The sequence below is a fragment of the Oncorhynchus masou genome, chromosome 14 (genome assembly GCF_036934945.1).
Source record: "Oncorhynchus masou masou isolate Uvic2021 chromosome 14, UVic_Omas_1.1, whole genome shotgun sequence".
NCBI classification, from domain to species: Eukaryota; Metazoa; Chordata; class Actinopteri; order Salmoniformes; family Salmonidae; genus Oncorhynchus; species Oncorhynchus masou.
In genome coordinates, this window is record NC_088225.1 from 30,734,468 (window position 1) to 30,756,194 (window position 21,727).

At 45.4% G+C, this 21,727-nt stretch overlaps 1 protein-coding gene across 1 annotated transcript in view; it reads right to left on the minus strand.

Annotated features, from left to right (window-relative positions):
* Positions 1-21,727, minus strand: part of LOC135553868 (ubiquitin carboxyl-terminal hydrolase 36-like) — a 52,572-nt gene that overhangs the window by 11,432 nt on the left and 19,413 nt on the right. The window contains 11 exon segments of the mRNA XM_064985795.1: positions 2,321-2,542; positions 2,855-2,985; positions 2,988-3,228; positions 4,053-4,182; positions 5,092-5,114; positions 6,287-6,427; positions 6,658-6,769; positions 6,883-6,965; positions 7,305-7,375; positions 7,594-7,661; positions 7,812-7,914. Coding sequence (XP_064841867.1) covers positions 2,321-2,542; positions 2,855-2,985; positions 2,988-3,228; positions 4,053-4,182; positions 5,092-5,114; positions 6,287-6,427; positions 6,658-6,769; positions 6,883-6,965; positions 7,305-7,375; positions 7,594-7,661; positions 7,812-7,914 — 1,325 coding nt within the window.

Here is a 21,727-nt window from a genome sequence, read left to right on the forward strand (position 1 = left end):
CAAGCTCCCGTGCAGCAGCTCCATTTCCTTTTCCAACAGCCAGATCGATCGCATCCAACTTGAAAGCTGCATCATATGCATTTCTCCGTGTCTTTGCCATTATGAGGGTGACAAAATGACTACCGTAATCAGAATGATGGGAAGTTTGAGCGCACTCGATTTACGTCACTATGTGACGGTGTTCAGTTTTTTGGCGGCATGAATCTTGTGAAAGCGGGGAAAAATCCATAAATTAGCCGCGTCATTGTATAGGCCGCAAGGTTCAAAGCGTGAAAATAAAGTAGCGGCTTATAGTCCAGAAATTACAGTAATGTTGTTGACATACTGCAGTCCACAAGCGTTCTACACACTATCCGTTTGTGTATCTTACTATCTGCTAGTTTGTCTTTTCTTAGCAAGGTGTTGCTAAAATAATTTGTTAGCTGCTAATGCTAAATCGCTAGTTCGTACATTTAGCAAACGAAGCTAGCTAATACTGACTAGTGCCAGTGATGGTGAATGCCTAGATAAGATACCATTGCATAAACATGCTTATCAGAGAGGAATAGACAAAGCATGAATGTTAGCTAGCTAGCTAGCTACATGAAGTAAGAAAAAATGTAATGTAATTAGGGTCACCTGGAAACACTAACACTGTAGCCTGTAAATAATTCCTACCTGGTTTATTCATTCATTGTTGTGTCAAAAAACAACGTATTCAAGGTGCTCCCCACTATATTCCAACTACTTTAATTTCAACAGTTCACCAATTAACCAGGTCTATATTATTTGCCCATATCATGCTGCGTGGCAGTGTGGAGTTGGATTGAATGGTATACGTGGAGAAATTGAGATGACTTATAATTTGTGTTGCTACCCTAGGGTCATGAACTACTCAAAGCATATTTAGATCTAATATTTAAAAACGATTATTCATAAAATACTGTAAAACATGATATTTTATTCATATCGCCCAGCCCTCGTCTGACAGTACACTCGTTGGTTGGTTTGATAGGAGAATAGGAACACCGTGTACTAGCTTTACAGTAGACTACAATAGATCCAATTGTCATACAATCAATTTGATTAGGATAATAAGGAAAACACCTTATCTTTAAGAGTTCGGGATAGAGGTGAAGGGAAGGAAGGCAGCAGGCAACAGACACTACATGCTTTCCAAGGCAAAGCCCAGGGAAAGCAGCTTATTGCTGTTAGACTAGAAATAGGGCCATGTGTTGTGGTTGACCATGTCCTGGATTTTGACCTTTATTTTAAGCATGTTCCAGAACTTAGAATTAGACAAAAAAATGTAGACAATTGTCTGAGGATGGTGCTGGACCATGTGACAGAAAAAGAAAAGGATACAGCTTAAAAAATAAAATGAAAGGTTGAACTACGTGACATGATTAACCAAAAGACAGGGCCCTACCTATAAAGACTACTAAACTATGATTAGGCCTAGCCTATTATCCAGTGTCGCACCATCTGTGTGAGCCAGTGGTTACTTGCACCAGAGCTTTAAAAACAGACGCAACATACTGTTACACCTACGACAAAGACCCACAATCAATCGGAGACTGGCAAATTTATCCACAAGACGTTTACAAGAGACAGCGTCTTCGTTTTAAAATCGGACACAAACCTCTCTCCCAGTAGTCAGTACTGGCTTGCCCAGACAGCGCTGTAGTGGCTAACATGCTGACCAGACTGGACGTGTCTCACGTGTGAGCGTTGCATAAATGTACACATGCATTCAATCATTGCACCCACACTGCTCGCGAGCGTCTGCGTAGCCAGGCGCTAAAACAGAAATTGGTTCTAATTGTGACGCTCAACGCGCTTCAAGTCCTGCATCTACCATCTCCTCATTGGTTTTTAGGAGCATATACCCACATGGGTGACTGAAAGATTAACTGAGGTCCACACTCCAGTTGGTTGTGGTAATGCAGCTTAAAGTTGGTTACCAACCACAATATAAAGTCCAAAGAAGAAAAAGAAGCCTGAAGGAAGGAAAGATGACTAGAAATTAATTTGGTCTACCGTTTTATCGGTGGATTATTGTCGGAGTAGAGGACCTTGTGCATTTCAGATAAAATAACAACCCAATATTCATATCCCAGGACAAATTAGCTAGCAATGGCAAGATAGCTACATTTCCATAAAATGTTGAATGCTTTTCGAACAGTCCCCAAATTAATATAATTGGTTCAGAGTTTGTTTAGCCATTTCAACCTGCGTGTCCTGATCGCATCAGGTGTCGGTGTATAAATCAACTTGCGCGCGTGCAGTCTGGACAGCAAGTAAGCGGCTACTGAGCCATTCACGGTGCCTCTAGTCTCACCTTCTTGGCCGACAGGGCCAATTTCTTGGCGGGTGGAGGAGACGTGGTGCCGGTGGGTGAAGATGTGATGTTGTTGAGGGCCAGGGGTTTTAGCTTGACTGTCTTCTGCTCCTCCGTGCCCACACGCTCCACACTCTTGGCAGGGGAGGCCATGCCGTTCGAGACATTCCTAGGGGGGGTGGATGTCCCACCAACCGGCGCACTTTTGGTACCCATGGAATCCTGGACGACAATAGCAAGCATTTGGTTCTGATGAATAACGTGACCAGAAACCAATGACACACAGACAAACTGACCATCTTATATCTGTATGGTAAATCCGGTATAACATTAACATGACTGGGCTAAAGAATAATGGGATATAATACATTCTGAGTGAGGGAAGCGCATGTAAATAAGACAAGCTACATGTTTGAGATATGCACATTTTCATCCTGTATGTGACCGCAATTATATAAGGGTACATTTGTGCAGTTAAAGTTGACAGACTGCCTGTCCAATAAAATTCATAATATATTAGAACTAGTGCTGTACCTTTGAGTCGGAGGTGTCTGCCGAGGAGGAGTCTGACAGGGACTTGAGTGAGGTAGATGCGGCCAGGCCCCTGGCCCCTTGGTTCCCGTGCCTCCGGTCTCCGCCGTCCGACCTGCCGCCCACACCGTTGGAGGGGCGGGGGTGCTGCTGCGCGCCTGGGGCTGCTGAGGAGGACAGGGCTTCTTCAGCTTCTTGAAGGGCTCCTCGATCAGCATGGGTCCACTGGGTATCCTGGTGGGTGCATGGGAGGAGGACGACGTCCCGTTGGACATCTTGTTGGGCTGCTGGGAGATGTTGGCGCCGTTCCTAGACACGGGTATGCCCAGGCCGCCCTCTACAGACTGAATCTTACGCAGCTGGAAAGGGTCCAGTTTCTGCAGTGAAAGAGACATGTTTCAGTGACCAAGCCTTGAGACAACACCCCATACAAGACATCCAGGAGGCGATACAAAGTCCCCAGGTTCAGAACAAAGAGGTAGAGCCAGCTTCATCTCATCAGCCATCAAATCACATTTTATTTGTCACATACACCACACAAAACAGGTATAGACCTTAGTGAAATGCTTATTTACCATGCTTACATCAAGCTACTGAACAGTGGTATAATGTATATTACATCTTATCAGCCATCAGGCTACTGAACAGTGGTATAATGTATATTATTAACTGGGTGGTACAAGCCCTGAATGCTGATTGGCTGACAGCCGTGGTATATCGGACAGTATACCACACGGGTATAACAAAACGTGTATTTTTTTTACTGCTCTAATTACATTGGTAACCAGTTTATAATAGCAATAAGGCACCTCGGGTTTGGGGTATATGGTGAATATACCACGGCTAAGGGCTGTGTCCCGACACTCCACGGTGCGTATATTAGCAGAAGAACAACCCTTAGAGGTGGTATATTAGCTCAGCCATATACATATTAGCTATATACCACACGCCCCCAAGCCTTAACACTTAATTATAGTGTAAGGCCAGCTTCATCTCATCAGCCATCAGGCTACTGGTCAGTGGTATATTACATTGATTAAGGACAGTATAGTTAATGTGTCCTTATTTGAACCGTTCTGTATTGTATTGATTTCCATGCAAATGGACAATAAAAGTATCACATCGAAGGCAGCAAGTCTATTCATACCGTATTGCTTTCAAACATTCTGATGACGGACCGTTCTGCCAGCCTGTCCCATACCTTGGTGACCTGCGGAGAGGACAGGGGTCTGTTGAGGTTGGTCTTCCTGAACTGCTCTGACGTCGCTACGTTCTTCCCCATTCCCTGCTTGGTGATCTGTCCATCCACGTTCTTCTTGGTCTCTGGGATCCTAATGGGCAAAGAGCAGATATGGTCAATGTGTATGGTTCCTCGCTACTACTGCAATCAGTCGCTAGTAACCATCAGACCAGCAATAGATACTTGATCTAGCTTGTCGTGTAGAACGGAACCAATGGAATAGTTTTAACAGTTGGTAGATCATGGCGCTTGCAACACCAGGGTTGTTGGTTCGATTCCCACGGGGGACCAGCTACTGTAAGTTGCTCTCGATAAGAGCGTCTGCTAAATGACTCAAATGTCATGTAAAACGTAACAGAGGAAACACTTTCAGGGTTCACTTGGAAAAGGTCTCAATGTAAAAGGCATTTGAACTTGTCAGACATCTGTATCGGACCCGGGTCTGGTAACTATATTGGATATCTATATTGGACCCGGGTCTGGTAACTATATTGGACCCGGGTCTGGTAACTATATTGGACGGTCTGTATTGGACCCGGGTCTGGTAACTATATTGGACCCGGGTCTGGTAACTATATTGGACCCGGGTCTGGTAACTATATTGGACCTGGGTCTGGTAACTATATTGACTTGTCAGACATCTGTATTGGACCTGGGTCTGGTAACTATATATGTCAGACATCTGTATCCCTAGGTCTGGTAACTATATTGGACTTGTCAGACATCTGTATGGACCTGGGTCTGGTAACTATATTGCACCAGGGTCTGGTAACTATATTGGACTTGTCAGACATCTGTATTGGACCTCGGTCTGGTAACTATATTGCACCCGGGTCTGGTAACTATATTGGACTTGTCAGACATCTGTATTGGACCCGGGTCTGGTAACTATATTGGACTTGTCAGACATCTGTATCGGACCCGGGTCTGGTAACTATATTGAGCTTGTCAGACATCTGTATTCGACCCGGGTTTTGTAACTATATTGTTAACGTCTTACCTCAGGTAGAATAGAACGTAGGTCTGGTAACTATATTGATGTTACTTGGAATGGACATCTCATTCATCTGGACCATTGGTCTGTAACTATATTGGCCTGTGAAAACGGAAATATGAATGGGCTTTTCTAAATAAAGTGAAGGGACATGCCACAGTAGAGACTAAACACCCTTCTGTCTCTGCCTGGTCTGGTCCCCTCTATTCCACTGGGATTCTCTGCCTCTAACCCTATTACAGGGGCTTGTCAGACATCTGTATCGACCCTGGAGGGGGTGGTACCTATATTGGACTTGATTCACTGATGTGGTCATCCTGTATTGTCTGGAACTATATTGAGCTTTGTCAGGATGGTAATTGTGGTTGGATATCCCTCCAGTGGTGTCTGTGCTTTGGCAAAGTGGGTGGGGTTATATCCTCCCTGTTTGGCCCTGTCCGGGGTGTCTGGTAACTATACCCCTCCTGTCTCAGCCTCAGTATTTATCTGCAGTAGTTTATGTGACGGGGGTCTGGTAGTTTGTTATATTGAGTACTTCTCTCCAATTCGGTGTCCTGTGTGAATTTAAGGTGTGTTCTGGTAACTATATTCTCTCTTGTCTAGGACCATGCCCCAGGACTACCTGACATGATGAGCTTGTCAGACATCTGTAGTCCACCTGGGTCTGGTAACTAGTTTCAACTGACCTGGAGCCCTAGGACCATGCCCCAGGACTTGACATGATGACTCTTGTGTCCCCAGTCCACCTGGCCGTGCTGCTGCTCCAGTTTGGACTTGTCAGACATCTTATTATTATTCGACCATTCTGGTCATTTATGAACATTTGAACATCTTGGCCATGTTCTGTTATAATCTCTACCCAGGTAGAAGCCAAGAAGAGGACTGGCCACCCCACATAGCCTGGTTCCTCTCTTTGAGGTTTTACTAGGAATGGCTTTTCTAGGAGGGCCACCATGCACCTGCATTGCTTGCTGTTTGGGGTTTTAGGCTGGGTTTCTGACATGCTTTTCTTTTAACTTTGAGATATCAGCTAAAGTGAAGGGACATATATAAATAAATTTGATTTGAGATTAACAGGATAACAAACATACCGTTCTGATAGAACAGTGACGGTGAAAATCTAAACGTAAATTATCCTTCAGACTTCCAAACAAAATCCATCTCAAATGGTCCGTCTCAGGCCTACCATCAATGTCCTTACCTTGACATAGCAGTAGTAGTGGCCAGCATGACAGCTGTACCCAGAATGCACCAGGACAGCATAGAGGCCATACATGACCGGGTCCCCTGTGCTCTGAGACATGTAGGGGCGGATGTTCAGGAACTCTGGGTAGCCAACGTCCTAACAAAAAACACAGGCGATATAAGCATCAGGGGCATGTTCAGTAGGGAGCAAAGTTTTTAAAAATGGGGAACTTCCTGAATTTGTCAAAAAAAAAAAAAAAAAAAAGTGTTTCATTGCAAAGTGTTTTGCAATGGTGCCCTACGGACTACGACCCAGTTAGGGTGAGAACTGTTGCACTGAAACAGCATTTTTAAACAGAGTAATGACTATTTTTGCGAGAGGTTTACCTTGGTGATTTTTCCTCCACTGAAGTTGGCAAACCTCTTGAGAGACAGGGTCAGAACATTGGACGTTCGGTGGACTGTGAATCGCTTTGTTGCCGGAACTTTCTTCTTACACCTGATAAAGTGTAAGTGTGTTGTTTATAAAACGTCTATAACACTAATGTGGGCCTTGTGTACGTCTACAATATCAGTGTGTTAGAAGTTACATCATCATTACTCAGAACTTACTTGGCACACATGTAGGCGTTCTCTCCACTCAACACGTCGGGCTTGACAAAGAGCTCCAGGGCTCGGACGATATTTGCTGCTTGCTGAAAAGGACAGATGGAGGACCACTCAACACAGGCATGAAACCAAATAGGAATTCAGCTGATGACTTTGGGACAGCAAACACACATCAATTAACTCTTTATTCTGGCCGAGGGATAAATCAATAGGACCACCGATCTGACAAGAATGTACAAGTACCATTCTTCCTAGGTTTCTGCCTAGGGAGTTTTTCCTAGCCAATGTGCTTCTACATCTGCATTGCTTTCTCTTTGGGGTTTTAGGCTGGGTATCTGGATAAATGTGATTGATTGATTAGATCTGTGCTTGTGAAGTATTCAAGGACAGGAGAAAGATACTTTTAAAGTAAGCAAGAGACTTACTCGAATCTCCACAGCAATGTCCAAGTAAGGGTCGTACGTGTCTGACACACTTCTGCAAATGGAACACTTAACTGAAAGACAAAAATATAGAATTCATCCACTAAGGCAATTTGTCAATATGCCTTAAAAAGTAGTTTATCGATGTAGCAGGGTTGGGATCAATTAATTTTGAATTCCAGTCAGATCAGAAAGTACAAATTACAGTTCCAAGAGGATTGGAATTTCTGTGTAGTTCCTGAATTGAAATGGAATTGACCAACTGTGGAATACAGTAGATTGAAAGCTGTACCTCGCGACCTGAGGTAACCGCCAAATATCTGGTGGACCAATGTGGTGGCCTGTGTCGTCCGGTCTAACCTACAACCCAGAGAGAGAAATACATTAAAAAAAGACAAAGAATCATACAAAAATGACAGATTGAGGCTTTCTGAACACCCACATTCAATTCAATCCACATTTCAGTGAGGTATAATTAATGTCCTTCACTTGATGACTTGACAAACTTACTTGGGGTAGCTGTTCAGACAGGCTTTCTGCATGGCATCGATGGTGTAGCGTAAGAATTCATGGGCGTCTTCCTGGCTACCAAACCGAAAATGCCTGGCAATTTCTGCAAGAGCAAAAAAGAAACACCTTGTTTGATTAATACCAAAAGACTCCATCCCTTATGGCTTCATGGGAAACTATCTAGAGCACACAATACCAGCATGCCCAACCCAACCTTCTTCTTCTTGTGTTTCTGTCTCCGGTGTTGGTTTGACGCTGTTTGTAACTAATGGGCTGTGCTGTGAAAATACATTACTGTCCTCAGTGGGGGAAATGACCTGTCCATTATCAGCAGGCCTACAGCATGAGACCACTCTGAAGCATTAAGCCATTCAAATGGGTATCATTTTAAATGGAGGGAGAAACAGAGACCTAAACACTCCACAACCTGCTAGTCTCCCTTTAAAGTATAGGTTCATCCATTTTGAATGTTCTATTGTTTTCGTGCATCTCTGAGTGATGTTCTATCAATTCCCCTGGTCATTTCATGTGTATCTACGTTATTGGAATGTAAGCAGGCAGAAATCCAGCCTGTATGATGTATCAGCTCTCACTACACTGGAAGTTAAAAGGAATAGGACTTTTAGATGATGAAACAGTCTATCAAACATGTCAGATTTCAATACTGGCCAATGTCGTAACTCGGGAGGATGTCTTCTCTGGAATGAGCCATTGATCATATTTTTGTGATATTCCTACCTGGAGAAATGTGTCATTTCATGTAGGATCTAGCGCACGTCATAATAGTCTGCCTCTTTAGTCCAGAGTGCATGGTGCCGGCGTCAGAGATATTATACAAAGGAGATAGGAATCCAATGAACGACGGAACATATATTACCCCACCCAGCAGACATGTTCACGACGTCATGCTGCGTCACGTGGTTGCTAAGCTAATCGTCACGCAATCCCTTCTCAAAGTCAGTGTAAATGTCGAGAAACGTGACGTTTTTCCTCCAAACTACATAACGCCATGATTCAAAAGCTATACAATATTACAAATAGCAAGTTATTCTTACGTCTAAGAAAAGATTTGTAATGTAGTTCTTGTTGACAAATTTGTGCTAATGTTGGGTTGCGCTTGCGCCCTATAGACTCCCCTTCTCTCCTTGGAGCGCAGCTTGTCCCAGAATAGCCCAGAATGCACCGTGCGGCCCAGAATGCACCGTGCGGCCCATTGACATGCTTCAGCAACATTTCCCATCTCCTTAAAAGTATATATGTCGTTGCGAATGTCAGACTCCACTCTGAGGCACATTGATGTGCAGGTTGAACATGGTGAGATTGTCGACGCCTAAATAGATAAATGGAGTTTAAGGCGATTTTACAGCTAACTAGCTACGTGACATGCTGATATTGTCGTTGGTATTATTGTGTGTAGCTACGTTTGCTAGCCGATAGAGAGAATTGCGGATTTTGTATTAAACTGCAATAGATATCCAAAAGGACTTTCCATGTTGCTACCAACCATCTTATAACGCCAAAATGTAACATTTGTTCAAAGAATTGTTCTCAGTGTTATTTAACACAGTACATTAAAGGAATGAGTGTTTTTTCCTTTAACAGGAGGGAGAACCAGTCTACAGTCTCCTCTTAACAGATAAGAGGGGGAAGGAGACACCACAAACGAGGAAAAAGGAGGAAATGGTGGGTGTGAGGAGAGCAAGAGGCTGGCTGGTGAGAGGGAGCGAAAGAGGCGAGGGAGAGAGTCTGAAAATCTTATAGCCAGGAGACAGAGGAAGCTAAAGGAGAATCAACCATCTCAGCAGAGCAGACTGTTGATCAATTGTAAGCATTTCTGTGGGTTTGTGCTAATGCTGCTACCCTGCTACTCCTAGCCCGCAGTCACAAGGAGACAGAGAGGGCATCGTAGAGAGAGAGAGAGAGCACCGGATGGGGGAGCGGGTATTGCAGCAATTGGGAAGGAAAAATTCAGGACATAAGAAGAGGTGGACAGTACCAAGAGAAGGAGAAGAGAAAGGTGATCCCTGGGGACAAGGCCTCTCTGACACAGGCCCATCGCAGGGACAAGGCCTCTCTGACACAGGCCCATCGCAGGGACAAGGCCTCTCTGACACAGGCCCATCGCAGGGCTGTTCAATGTCTCTCCAAGAGGACCAAAACACTTCTCGTGTTCATCCTCTCCTAATATGGGACCAATTCAGAAATGGTACACCAGGTAGGAACAAAAACCAGAAGTGTTTTTGCCTTCCAGGAGCGGAATAGTCCTTAACGAGAGGACTCTACTACGGCACACACCATAAGGTATCCACAGTAAGGTTCCGGAAGAACACACTCCAAGTCTCCGCAAACTTAAACCAATAAAAAAGATCAGTCATTTACTGTGCCAAGCTTAGATTATATTACTGACATCAGCAGTGATCCGAGCATTTGTGTCTTCAGATCAGGCTGAACTCACGATCCCTCCCCTCTCTATATAACAGTGTGGTGGTTGTACCATCCCTCCCCTCTCTATATATAACAGTGTGGTGGTTGTACCATCCCTCCCCTCTCTCTCTATATAACAGTGTGGTGGTTGTACCATCCCTCCCCTCTCTCTCTATATAACAGTGTGGTGGTTGTACCATCCCTCCCCTCTCTCTATATAACAGTGTGGTGGTTGTACCATCCCTTCCCCCTCTCTCTCTAATATATATATATATAACAGTGTGGTGGTTGTACCATCCCTCCCCTCTCTCTCTATATAACAGTGTGGTGGTTGTACCATCCCTCCCCTCTCTATATATATATAACAGTGTGGTGGTTGTACCATCCCTCCCCTCTCTCTATATAACAGTGTGGTGGTTGTACCATCCCTTCCCCCTCTCTCTCTAATATATATAACAGTGTGGTGGTTGTACCATCCCTCCCCTCTCTATATATAAAATAGTGTGGTGGTTGTACCATCCCTCCCCTCTCTCTATATATAACAGTGTGGTGGTTGTACCATCCCTCCCCTCTCTCTATATATAACAGTGTGGTGGTTGTACCATCCCTCCCCTCTCTATATATAAAATAGTGTGGTGGTTGTACCATCCCTCCCCTCTCTATATATATATAACAGTGTGGTGGTTGTACCATCCCTCCCATCTCTCTATATATATATAACAGTGTGGTGGTTGTACCATCCCTCCCCTCTCTCTCTATATAACAGTGTGGTGGTTGTACCATCCCTCCCCTCTCTCTATATATATATAACAGTGTGGTGGTTGTACCATCCCTCCCCTCTCTCTATATATAACAGTGTGGTGGTTGTACCATCCCTTCCCCCTCTCTCTCTAATATATATAACAGTGTGGTGGTTGTACCATCCCTCCCCTCTCTCTCTATATAACAGTGTGGTGGTTGTACCATCCCTCCCCTCTCTCTCTATATATAACAGTGTGGTGGTTGTACCATCCCTTCCCCCTCTCTCTCTAATATATATATATATAACAGTGTGGTGGTTGTACCATCCCTTCCCCCTCTCTCTCTATATATATATATATATAACAGTGTGGTGGTTGTACCATCCCTCCCCTCTCTCTCTATATAACAGTGTGGTGGTTGTACCATCCCTCCCCTCTCTCTATATATAACAGTGTGGTGGTTGTACCATCCCTTCCCCCTCTCTCTCTAATATATATATATATAACAGTGTGGTGGTTGTACCATCCCTCCCCTCTCTCTCTATATAACAGTGTGGTGGTTGTACCATCCCTCCCCTCTCTCTATATATAACAGTGTGGTGGTTGTACCATCCCTCCCCTCTCTCTCTATATAACAGTGTGGTGGTTGTACCATCCCTCCCCTCTCTCTCTATATAACAGTGTGGTGGTTGTACCATCCCTCCCCCCTCTCTCTATATAACAGTGTGGTGGTTGTACCATCCCTCCCCTCTCTATATATATAACAGTGTGGTGGTTGTACCATCCCTCCCCCCTCTATATATATAACAGTGTGGTGGTTGTATCCCTCCCCTCTCTCTATATAACAGTGTGGTGGTTGTACCATCCCTCCCCTCTCTCTCTATATAACAGTGTGGTGGTTGTACCATCCCTCCCCTCTCTCTCTATATAACAGTGTGGTGGTTATACCATCCCTCCCCTCTCTCTCTCTATATAACAGTGTGGTGGTTGTACCATCCCTCCCATCTCTCTATATAACAGTGTGGTGGTTGTACCATCCCTCCCCTCTCTCTCTATATATAACAGTGTGGTGGTTGTACCATCCCTCCCCTCTCTCTATATATAACAGTGTGGTGGTTGTACCATCCCTCCCCTCTCTCTATATATAACAGTGTGGTGGTTGTACCATCCCTCCCCTCTCTCTATATATAACAGTGTGGTGGTTGTACCATCCCTCCCCTCTCTCTATATATAACAGTGTGGTGGTTGTACCATCCCCCTCCCCTATCTCTATATATATAACAGTGTGGTGGTTGTACCATCCCTCCCCTCTCCCTCTATATAACAGTGTGGTGGTTGTACCATCCCTCCCCTCTCTCTCTATATAACAGTGTGGTGGTTGTACCATCCCTCCCCTCTCTATATATATAACAGTGTGGTGGTTGTACCATCCCTCCCATCTCTCTATATATATATATAACAGTGTGGTGGTTGTACCATCCCTCCCCTCTCTCTCTATATAACAGTGTGGTGGTTGTACCATCCCTCCCCTCTCTCTCTATATAACAGTGTGGTGGTTGTACCATCCCTCCCCTCTCCCTCTATATAACAGTGTGGTGGTTGTACCATCCCTCCCATATATATATATAACAGTGTGGTGGTTGTACCATCCCTCCCCTCTCTCTCTCTATATAACAGTGTGGTGGTTGTACCATCCCTCCCCTCTCTCTATATAACAGTGTGGTGGTTGTACCATCCCTCCCATCTCTCTATATATATATATAACAGTGTGGTGGTTGTACCATCCCTCCCCTCTCTCTATATAACAGTGTGGTGGTTGTACCATCCCTCCCCTCTCTCTATATATAACAGTGTGGTGGTTGTACCATCCCCTCTCTCTATATATAACAGTGTGGTGGTTGTACCATCCCTCCCCTCTCTCTCTATATAACAGTGTGGTGGTTGTACCATCCCTCCCCTCTCTCTATATATAACAGTGTGGTGGTTGTACCATCCCTCCCCTCTCTCTCTATATAACAGTGTGGTGGTTGTACCATCCCTCCCCTCTCTCTATATATAACAGTGTGGTGGTTGTAATATAACAGTGTGGTGGTTGTACCATCCCTCCCCTCTCTATATAACAGTGTGGTGGTTGTACCATCCCTCCCCTCTCTATATAACAGTGTGGTGGTTGTACCATCCCTCCCCTCTCTCTATATAACAGTGTGGTGGTTGTACCATCCCTCCCCTCTCTCTATATAACAGTGTGGTGGTTGTACCATCCCTCCCCTCCTCTCTATATATAACAGTGTGGTGGTTGTACCATCCCTCCCCTCTCTCTATATATAACAGTGTGGTGGTTGTACCATCCCTCCCCTCTCTCTATATATAACAGTGTGGTGGTTGTACCATCCCTTCCCCCTCTCTCTCTAATATATATATATATAACAGTGTGGTGGTTGTACCATCCCTCCCCTCTCTCTCTATATAACAGTGTGGTGGTTGTACCATCCCTCCCCTCTCTCTATATATAACAGTGTGGTGGTTGTACCATCCCTCCCCTCTCTCTATATAACAGTGTGGTGGTTGTACCATCCCTCCCCTCTCTCTCTATATATAAATATATATAACAGTGTGGTGGTTGTACCATCCCTCCCCTCTCTCTATATATAACAGTGTGGTGGTTGTACCATCCCTCCCCTCTCTCTATATATAACAGTGTGGTGGTTGCACCATCCCTTCCCTCTCTCTATATATATAACAGTGTGGTGGTTGTACCATCCCTCCCCTCTCTCTCTCTATATAACAGTGTGGTGGTTGTACCATCCCTCCCCTCTCTCTATATAACAGTGTGGTGGTTGTACCATCCCTCCCCCTCTCTATATATATAACAGTGTGGTGGTTGTACCATCCCTCCCCTCTCTATATATATAACATGTACCATCCCTCCCCTCTCTCTATATAACAGTGTGGTGGTTGTACCATCCCTCCCCTCTCCCTCTATATAACAGTGTGGTGGTTGTACCATCCCTCCCCTCTCTCTATATAACAGTGTGGTGGTTGTACCATCCCTCCCCTCTCTCTCTATATAACAGTGTGGTGGTTGTACCATCCCTCCCATCTCTCTATATAACAGTGTGGTGGTTGTACCATCCCTCCCCTCTCTCTCTATATATAACAGTGTGGTGGTTGTACCATCCCTCCCCTCTCTCTATATATAACAGTGTGGTGGTTGTACCATCCCTCCCCCTCTCTCTATATATAACAGTGTGGTGGTTGTACCATCCCTCCCTCTCCCTCTATATAACAGTGTGGTGGTTGTACCATCCCTCCCCTCTCTCTCTATATAACAGTGTGGTGGTTGTACCATCCCTCCCCCTCTCTATATATAACAGTGTGGTGGTTGTACCATCCCTCCCCTCTCTCTCTATATATATATAACAGTGTGGTGGTTGCACCATCCCTCCCTCTCTCTCTATATAACAGTGTGGTGGTTGTATCCCTCCCCCTCTCCCTCTATATAACAGTGTGGTGGTTGTACCATCCCTCCCCTCTCTCTCTATATAACAGTGTGGTGGTTGTACCATCCCTCCCCTCTCTATATATATATATAACAGTGTGGTGGTTGTACCATCCCTCCCATCTCTATATATATATATATATAACAGTGTGGTGGTTGTACCATCCCTCCCCTCTCTCTCTATATAACAGTGTGGTGGTTGTACCATCCCTCCCTCTCTCTCTATATAACAGTGTGGTGGTTGTACCATCCCTCCCCCTCTCTCTATATATAACAGTGTGGTGGTTGTACCATCCCTCCCCTCTCTCTATATATAACAGTGTGGTGGTTGTACCATCCCTCCCTCTCTCTCTATATAACAGTGTGGTGGTTGTACCATCCCTCCCCCTCTCTCTATATAACAGTGTGGTGGTTGTACCATCCCTCCCCTCTCTCTATATAACAGTGTGGTGGTTGTACCATCCCTCCCCTCTCTCTATATATAACAGTGTATATATAACAGTGTGGTGGTTGTACCATCCCTCCCCTCTCTATATAACAGTGTGGTGGTTGTACCATCCCTCCCCTCTCTATATAACAGTGTGGTGGTTGTACCATCCCTCCCCTCTCTCTATATAACAGTGTGGTGGTTGTACCATCCCTCCCCTCTCTCTCTATATAACAGTGTGGTGGTTGTACCATCCCTCCCCTTCTCTCTATATATAACAGTGTGGTGGTTGTACCATCCCTCCCCTTCTCTCTATATATAACAGTGTGGTGGTTGTACCATCCCTCCCCTCTCTCTATATATAACAGTGTGGTGGTTGTACCATCCCTCCCCTCTCTCTATATATAACAGTGTGGTGGTTGTACCATCCCTCCCCTCCTCTCTATATAACAGTGTGGTGGTTGTACCATCCCTCCCCTCCTCTCTATATAACAGTGTGGTGGTTGTACCATCCCTCCCCTCCTCTCTATATAACAGTGTGGTGGTTGTACCATCCCTCCCCTCTCTCTATATAACAGTGTGGTGGTTGTACCATCCCTCCCTCTCCCTCTATATAACAGTGTGGTGGTTGTACCATCCCTCCCCTCTCTATATATATATATAACAGTGTGGTGGTTGTACCATCCCTCCCATCTCTCTATATATAACAGTGTGGTGGTTGTATATATATAACAGTGTGGTGGTTGTACCATCCCTCCCCTCTCTCTCTATATAACAGTGTGGTGGTTGTACCATCCCTCCCATCTCTCTATATATATATATAACAGTGTGGTGGTTGTACCATCCCTCCCCCTCTCCTCTATATAACAGTGTGGTGGTTGTACCATCCCTCCCCTCTCTCTATATATAACAGTGTGGTGGTTGTACCATCCCTCCCATCTCTCTATATATATATAACAGTGTGGTGGTTGTACCATCCCTCCCCTCTCTCTATATAACAGTGTGGTGGTTGTACCATCCCTCCCCTCTCCCTCTATATAACAGTGTGGTGGTTGTACCATCCCTCCCCTCTCTATATATATAACAGTGTGGTGGTTGTACCATCCCTCCCATCTCTCTATATATATATAACAGTGTGGTGGTTGTACCATCCCTCCCCTCTCTCTCTATATAACAGTGTGGTGGTTGTACCATCCCTCCCCTCTCTCTCTATATAACAGTGTGGTGGTTGTACCATCCCTCCCATCTCTCTATATATATATATAACAGTGTGGTGGTTGTACCATCCCTCCCCTCTCCCTCTATATAACAGTGTGGTGGTTGTACCATCCCTCCCCTCTCTCTATATATAACAGTGTGGTGGTTGTACCATCCCTCCCCTCTCTCTATATATAACAGTGTGGTGGTTGTACCATCCCTATATAACCCCTCTCTCTCTATATAACAGTGTGGTGGTTGTACCATCCCTCCCCTCTCTCTATATAACAGTGTGGTGGTTGTACCATCCCCCCTCTCTCTCTATATAACAGTGTGGTGGTTGTACCATCCCTCCCTCCCTCTCTCTATATATAACAGTGTGGTGGTTGTAATATAACAGTGTGGTGGTTGTACCATCCCCCCCTCTCTCTATATAACAGTGTGGTGGTTGTACCATCCCTCCCCCTCTCTATATAACAGTGTGGTGGTTGTACCATCCCTCCCTCTCTCTATATAACAGTGTGGTGGTTGTACCATCCCTCCCCTCTCTCTATATAACAGTGTGGTGGTTGTACCATCCCTCCCCTCCTCTCTATATATAACAGTGTGGTGGTTGTACCATCCCTCCCCTCTCTCTATATATAACAGTGTGGTGGTTGTACCATCCCTCCCTCTCTCTATATATAACAGTGTGGTGGTTGTACCATCCCTCCCCTCTCTCTCTATATATAAATATATATAACAGTGTGGTGGTTGTACCATCCCTCCCCTCTCTCTATATAACAGTGTGGTGGTTGTACCATCCCTCCCCTCTCTCTCTATATAACAGTGTGGTGGTTGTACCATCCCTCCCCTCTCTCTCTATATATAACAGTGTGGTGGTTGCACCATCTCTCCCCTCTATATATAACAGTGTGGTGGTTGTACCATCCCTCCCCTCTCTCTATATAACAGTGTGGTGGTTGTACCATCCCCCCTCTCTCTCTATATATATATATATAACAGTGTGGTGGTTGTACCATCCCTCCTCCCCTCTCTCTATATATAACAGTGTGGTGGTTGTACGTTCCATCCCTCCCCTCTCTCTATATATAACAGTGTGGTGGTTGTACCATCCCTCCCTCTCTCTATATATATAACAGTGTGGTGGTTGTACCATCCCTCCCTCTCTCTCTCTATATAACAGTGTGGTGGTTGTACCATCCCTCCCCTCTCTCTATATAACAGTGTGGTGGTTGTACCATCCCTCCCCTCTCTATATATATAACAGTGTGGTGGTTGTACCATCCCTCCCCTCTCTATATATATAACAGTGTGGTGGTTGTACCATCCCTCCCCTCTCTCTATATAACAGTGTGGTGGTTGTACCATCCCTCCCCTCTCCCTCTATATAACAGTGTGGTGGTTGTACCATCCCTCCCCTCTCTCTCTATATAACAGTGTGGTGGTTGTACCATCCCTCCCCTCTCTCTATATAACAGTGTGGTGGTTGTACCATCCCTCCCATCTCTCTATATAACAGTGTGGTGGTTGTACCATCCCTCCCCTCTCTCTCTATATATAACAGTGTGGTGGTTGTACCATCCCTCCCCTCTCTCTATATATAACAGTGTGGTGGTTGTACCATCCCTCCCCTCTCTCTATATATAACAGTGTGGTGGTTGTACCATCCCTCCCCTCTCCCTCTATATAACAGTGTGGTGGTTGTACCATCCCTCCCCCTCTCTCTATATAACAGTGTGGTGGTTGTACCATCCCTCCCCTCTCTATATATATAACAGTGTGGTGGTTGTACCATCCCTCCCATCTCTCTATATATATATAACAGTGTGGTGGTTGTACCATCCCTCCCCTCTCTCTCTATATAACAGTGTGGTGGTTGTACCATCCCTCCCCTCTCCCTCTATATAACAGTGTGGTGGTTGTACCATCCCTCCCCTCTCTCTCTATATAACAGTGTGGTGGTTGTACCATCCCTCCCCTCTCTATATATATATAACAGTGTGGTGGTTGTACCATCCCTCCCATCTCTCTATATATATATAACAGTGTGGTGGTTGTACCATCCCTCCCCTCTCTCTATATAACAGTGTGGTGGTTGTACCATCCCTCCCCTCTCTCTATATAACAGTGTGGTGGTTGTACCATCCCTCCCCTCTCTATATATAACAGTGTGGTGGTTGTACCATCCCTCCCCTCTCTCTATATATAACAGTGTGGTGGTTGTACCATCCCTCCACTCTCTCTCTATATAACAGTGTGGTGGTTGTACCATCCCTCCCCTCTCTCTCTATATAACAGTGTGGTGGTTGTACCATCCCTCCCCTCTCTCTCTATATAACAGTGTGGTGGTTGTACCATCCCTCCCCTCTCTCTATATATAACAGTGTGGTGGTTGTAATATAACAGTGTGGTGGTTGTACCATCCCTCCCCTCTCTATATAACAGTGTGGTGGTTGTACCATCCCTCCCCTCTCTATATAACAGTGTGGTGGTTGTACCATCCCTCCCCTCTCTCTATATAACAGTGTGGTGGTTGTACCATCCCTCCCCTCTCTCTCTATATAACAGTGTGGTGGTTGTACCATCCCTCCCCTTCTCTCTATATATAACAGTGTGGTGGTTGTACCATCCCTCCCCCTCTCTCTATATATAACAGTGTGGTGGTTGTACCATCCCTCCCTCCCCTCTCTATATATAACAGTGTGGTGGTTGTACCATCCCTCCCCCCTCCTCTCTATATAACAGTGTGGTGGTTGTACCATCCCTCCCCTCCCCCTCTCTATATAACAGTGTGGTGGTTGTACCATCCCTCCCCTCCTCTCTATATAACAGTGTGGTGGTTGTACCATCCCTCCCCTCTCTCTATATAACAGTGTGGTGGTTGTACCATCCCTCCCCTCTCTCTATATAACAGTGTGGTGGTTGTACCATCCCTCCCCTCTCTCTATATATAACAGTGTGGTGGTTGTAATATAACAGTGTGGTGGTTGTACCATCCCTCCCCTCTCTATATAACAGTGTGGTGGTTGTACCATCCCTCCCCTCCTCTCTATATAACAGTGTGGTGGTTGTACCATCCCTCCCCTCTATATATAACAGTGTGGTGGTTGTACCATCCCCCCTCTCTCTATATATAACAGTGTGGTGGTTGTACCATCCCTCCCCCTCTCTATATATAACAGTGTGGTGGTTGCACCATCCCTCCCCTCTATATATAACAGTGTGGTGGTTGTACCATCCCTCCCCTCCTCTCTATATAACAGTGTGGTGGTTGTACCATCCCTCCCCCCTCTCTCTATATAACAGTGTGGTGGTTGTACCATCCCCCCTCTCTCTATATAACAGTGTGGTGGTTGTACCATCCCTCCCCCTCTCTCTATATAACAGTGTGGTGGTTGTACCATCCCTCCCTCTCTCTATATAACAGTGTGGTGGTTGTACCATTCCCTCCCCTCTCTATATATATATATAACAGTGTGGTGGTTGTACCATCCCTCCCCTCTCTCTCTATATAACAGTGTGGTGGTTGTACCATCCCCCTCTCTCTCTATATAACAGTGTGGTGGTTGTACCATCCCTCCCCTCTCTCTATATAACAGTGTGGTGGTTGTACCATCCCTCCCCTCTCTATATATATAACAGTGTGGTGGTTGTACCATCCCTCCCCTCTCTCTCTATATATATAACAGTGTGGTGGTTAGACCATCCCTCCCCTCTATATAACAGTGTGGTGGTTGTACCATCCCTCCCCTCTCTCTATATAACAGTGTGGTGGTTGTACCATCCCTCCCCCTCTCTCTATATAACAGTGTGGTGGTTGTACCATCCCTCCCCTCTCTATATATATAACAGTGTGGTGGTTGTACCATCCCTCCCCCCTCTATATATATAACAGTGTGGTGGTTGTACCATCCCTCCCCTCTCTATATATATAACAGTGTGGTGGTTGTACCATCCCTCCCCTCTCTATATATAACAGTGTGGTGGTTGTACCATCCCTCCCCCTCTCTATATAACAGTGTGGTGGTTGTACCATCCCTCCCCTCTCTATATATAACAGTGTGGTGGTTGCACCATCCCTCCCCTCTATATAACAGTGTGGTGGTTGTACCATCCCTCCCCTCTCTCTATATAACAGTGTGGTGGTTGTACCATCCCTCCCCTCTCTCTATATAACAGTGTGGTGGTTGTACCATCCCTCCCCCTCTCTCTATATAACAGTGTGGTGGTTGTACCATCCCTCCCCCCCTCTATATATATAACAGTGTGGTGGTTGTACCATCCCTCCCCCTCTATATAACAGTGTGGTGGTTGTACCATCCCTCCCCTCTCTATATATATAACAGTGTGGTGGTTGTACCATCCCTCCCCTCTCTATATATATAACAGTGTGGTGGTTGTACCATCCCTCCCCCCTCTATATATATAACAGTGTGGTGGTTGTACCATCCCTCCCCTCTCTATATAACAGTGTGGTGGTTGCACCATCCATCTCCCCTCTATATAACAGTGTGGTGGTTGTACCATCCCTCCCCTCTCTCTATATAACAGTGTGGTGGTTGTACCATCCCTCCCCTCTCTCTCTATATAACAGTGTGGTGGTTGTACCATCCTCCCCTCTCTATATATATAACAGTGTGGTGGTTGTACCATCCCTCCCCTCTATATATATAACAGTGTGGTGGTTGTACCATCCCTCCCCTCTCTATATATATAACAGTGTGGTGGTTGTACCATCCCTCCCCTCTCTATATATATAACAGTGTGGTGGTTGCACCATCCCTCCCCTCTATATAACAGTGTGGTGGTTGTACCATCCCTCCCCTCTCTCTATATAACAGTGTGGTGGTTGTACCATCCCTCCCCTCTCTCTCTATATAACAGTGTGGTGGTTGTACCATCCCTCCCATCTCTCTATATAACAGTGTGGTGGTTGTACCATCCCTCCCATCTCTCTATATATAACAGTGTGGTGGTTGTACCATCCCTCCCCTCTCTCTATATATAACAGTGTGGTGGTTGTACCATCCCTCCCCTCTCTCTATATATAACAGTGTAGTGGTTGTACCATCCCTCCCCTCTCTCTATATATAACAGTGTGGTGGTTGTACCATCCCTCCCTCTCTCTATATATAACAGTGTGGTGGTTGTACCATCCCTCCCCTCTCTCTATATATAACAGTGTGGTGGTTGTACCATCCCTCCCTCTCTCTATATATAACAGTGTGGTGGTTGTACCATCCCTCCCCTCTCTCTATATATAACAGTGTGGTGGTTGTACCATCCCTCCCCTCTCTCTATATATAACAGTGTGGTGGTTGTACCATCCCTCCCCTCTCTCTATATATAACAGTGTGGTGGTTGTACCATCCCTCCCCTCTCTCTCTAAATATAACAGTGTGGTGGTTGTTCCATCCCTCCCCTCTCTCTCTATATAACAGTGTGGTGGTTGTACCATCCCTCCCCTCTCTCTATATATAACAGTGTGGTGGTTGTACCATCCCTCCCCTCTCTCTATATAACAGTGTGGTGGTTGTACCATCCCTCCCCTCCTCTCTATATAACAGTGTGGTGGTTGTACCATCCCTCCCCTCTATATATAACAGTGTGGTGGTTGTACCATCCC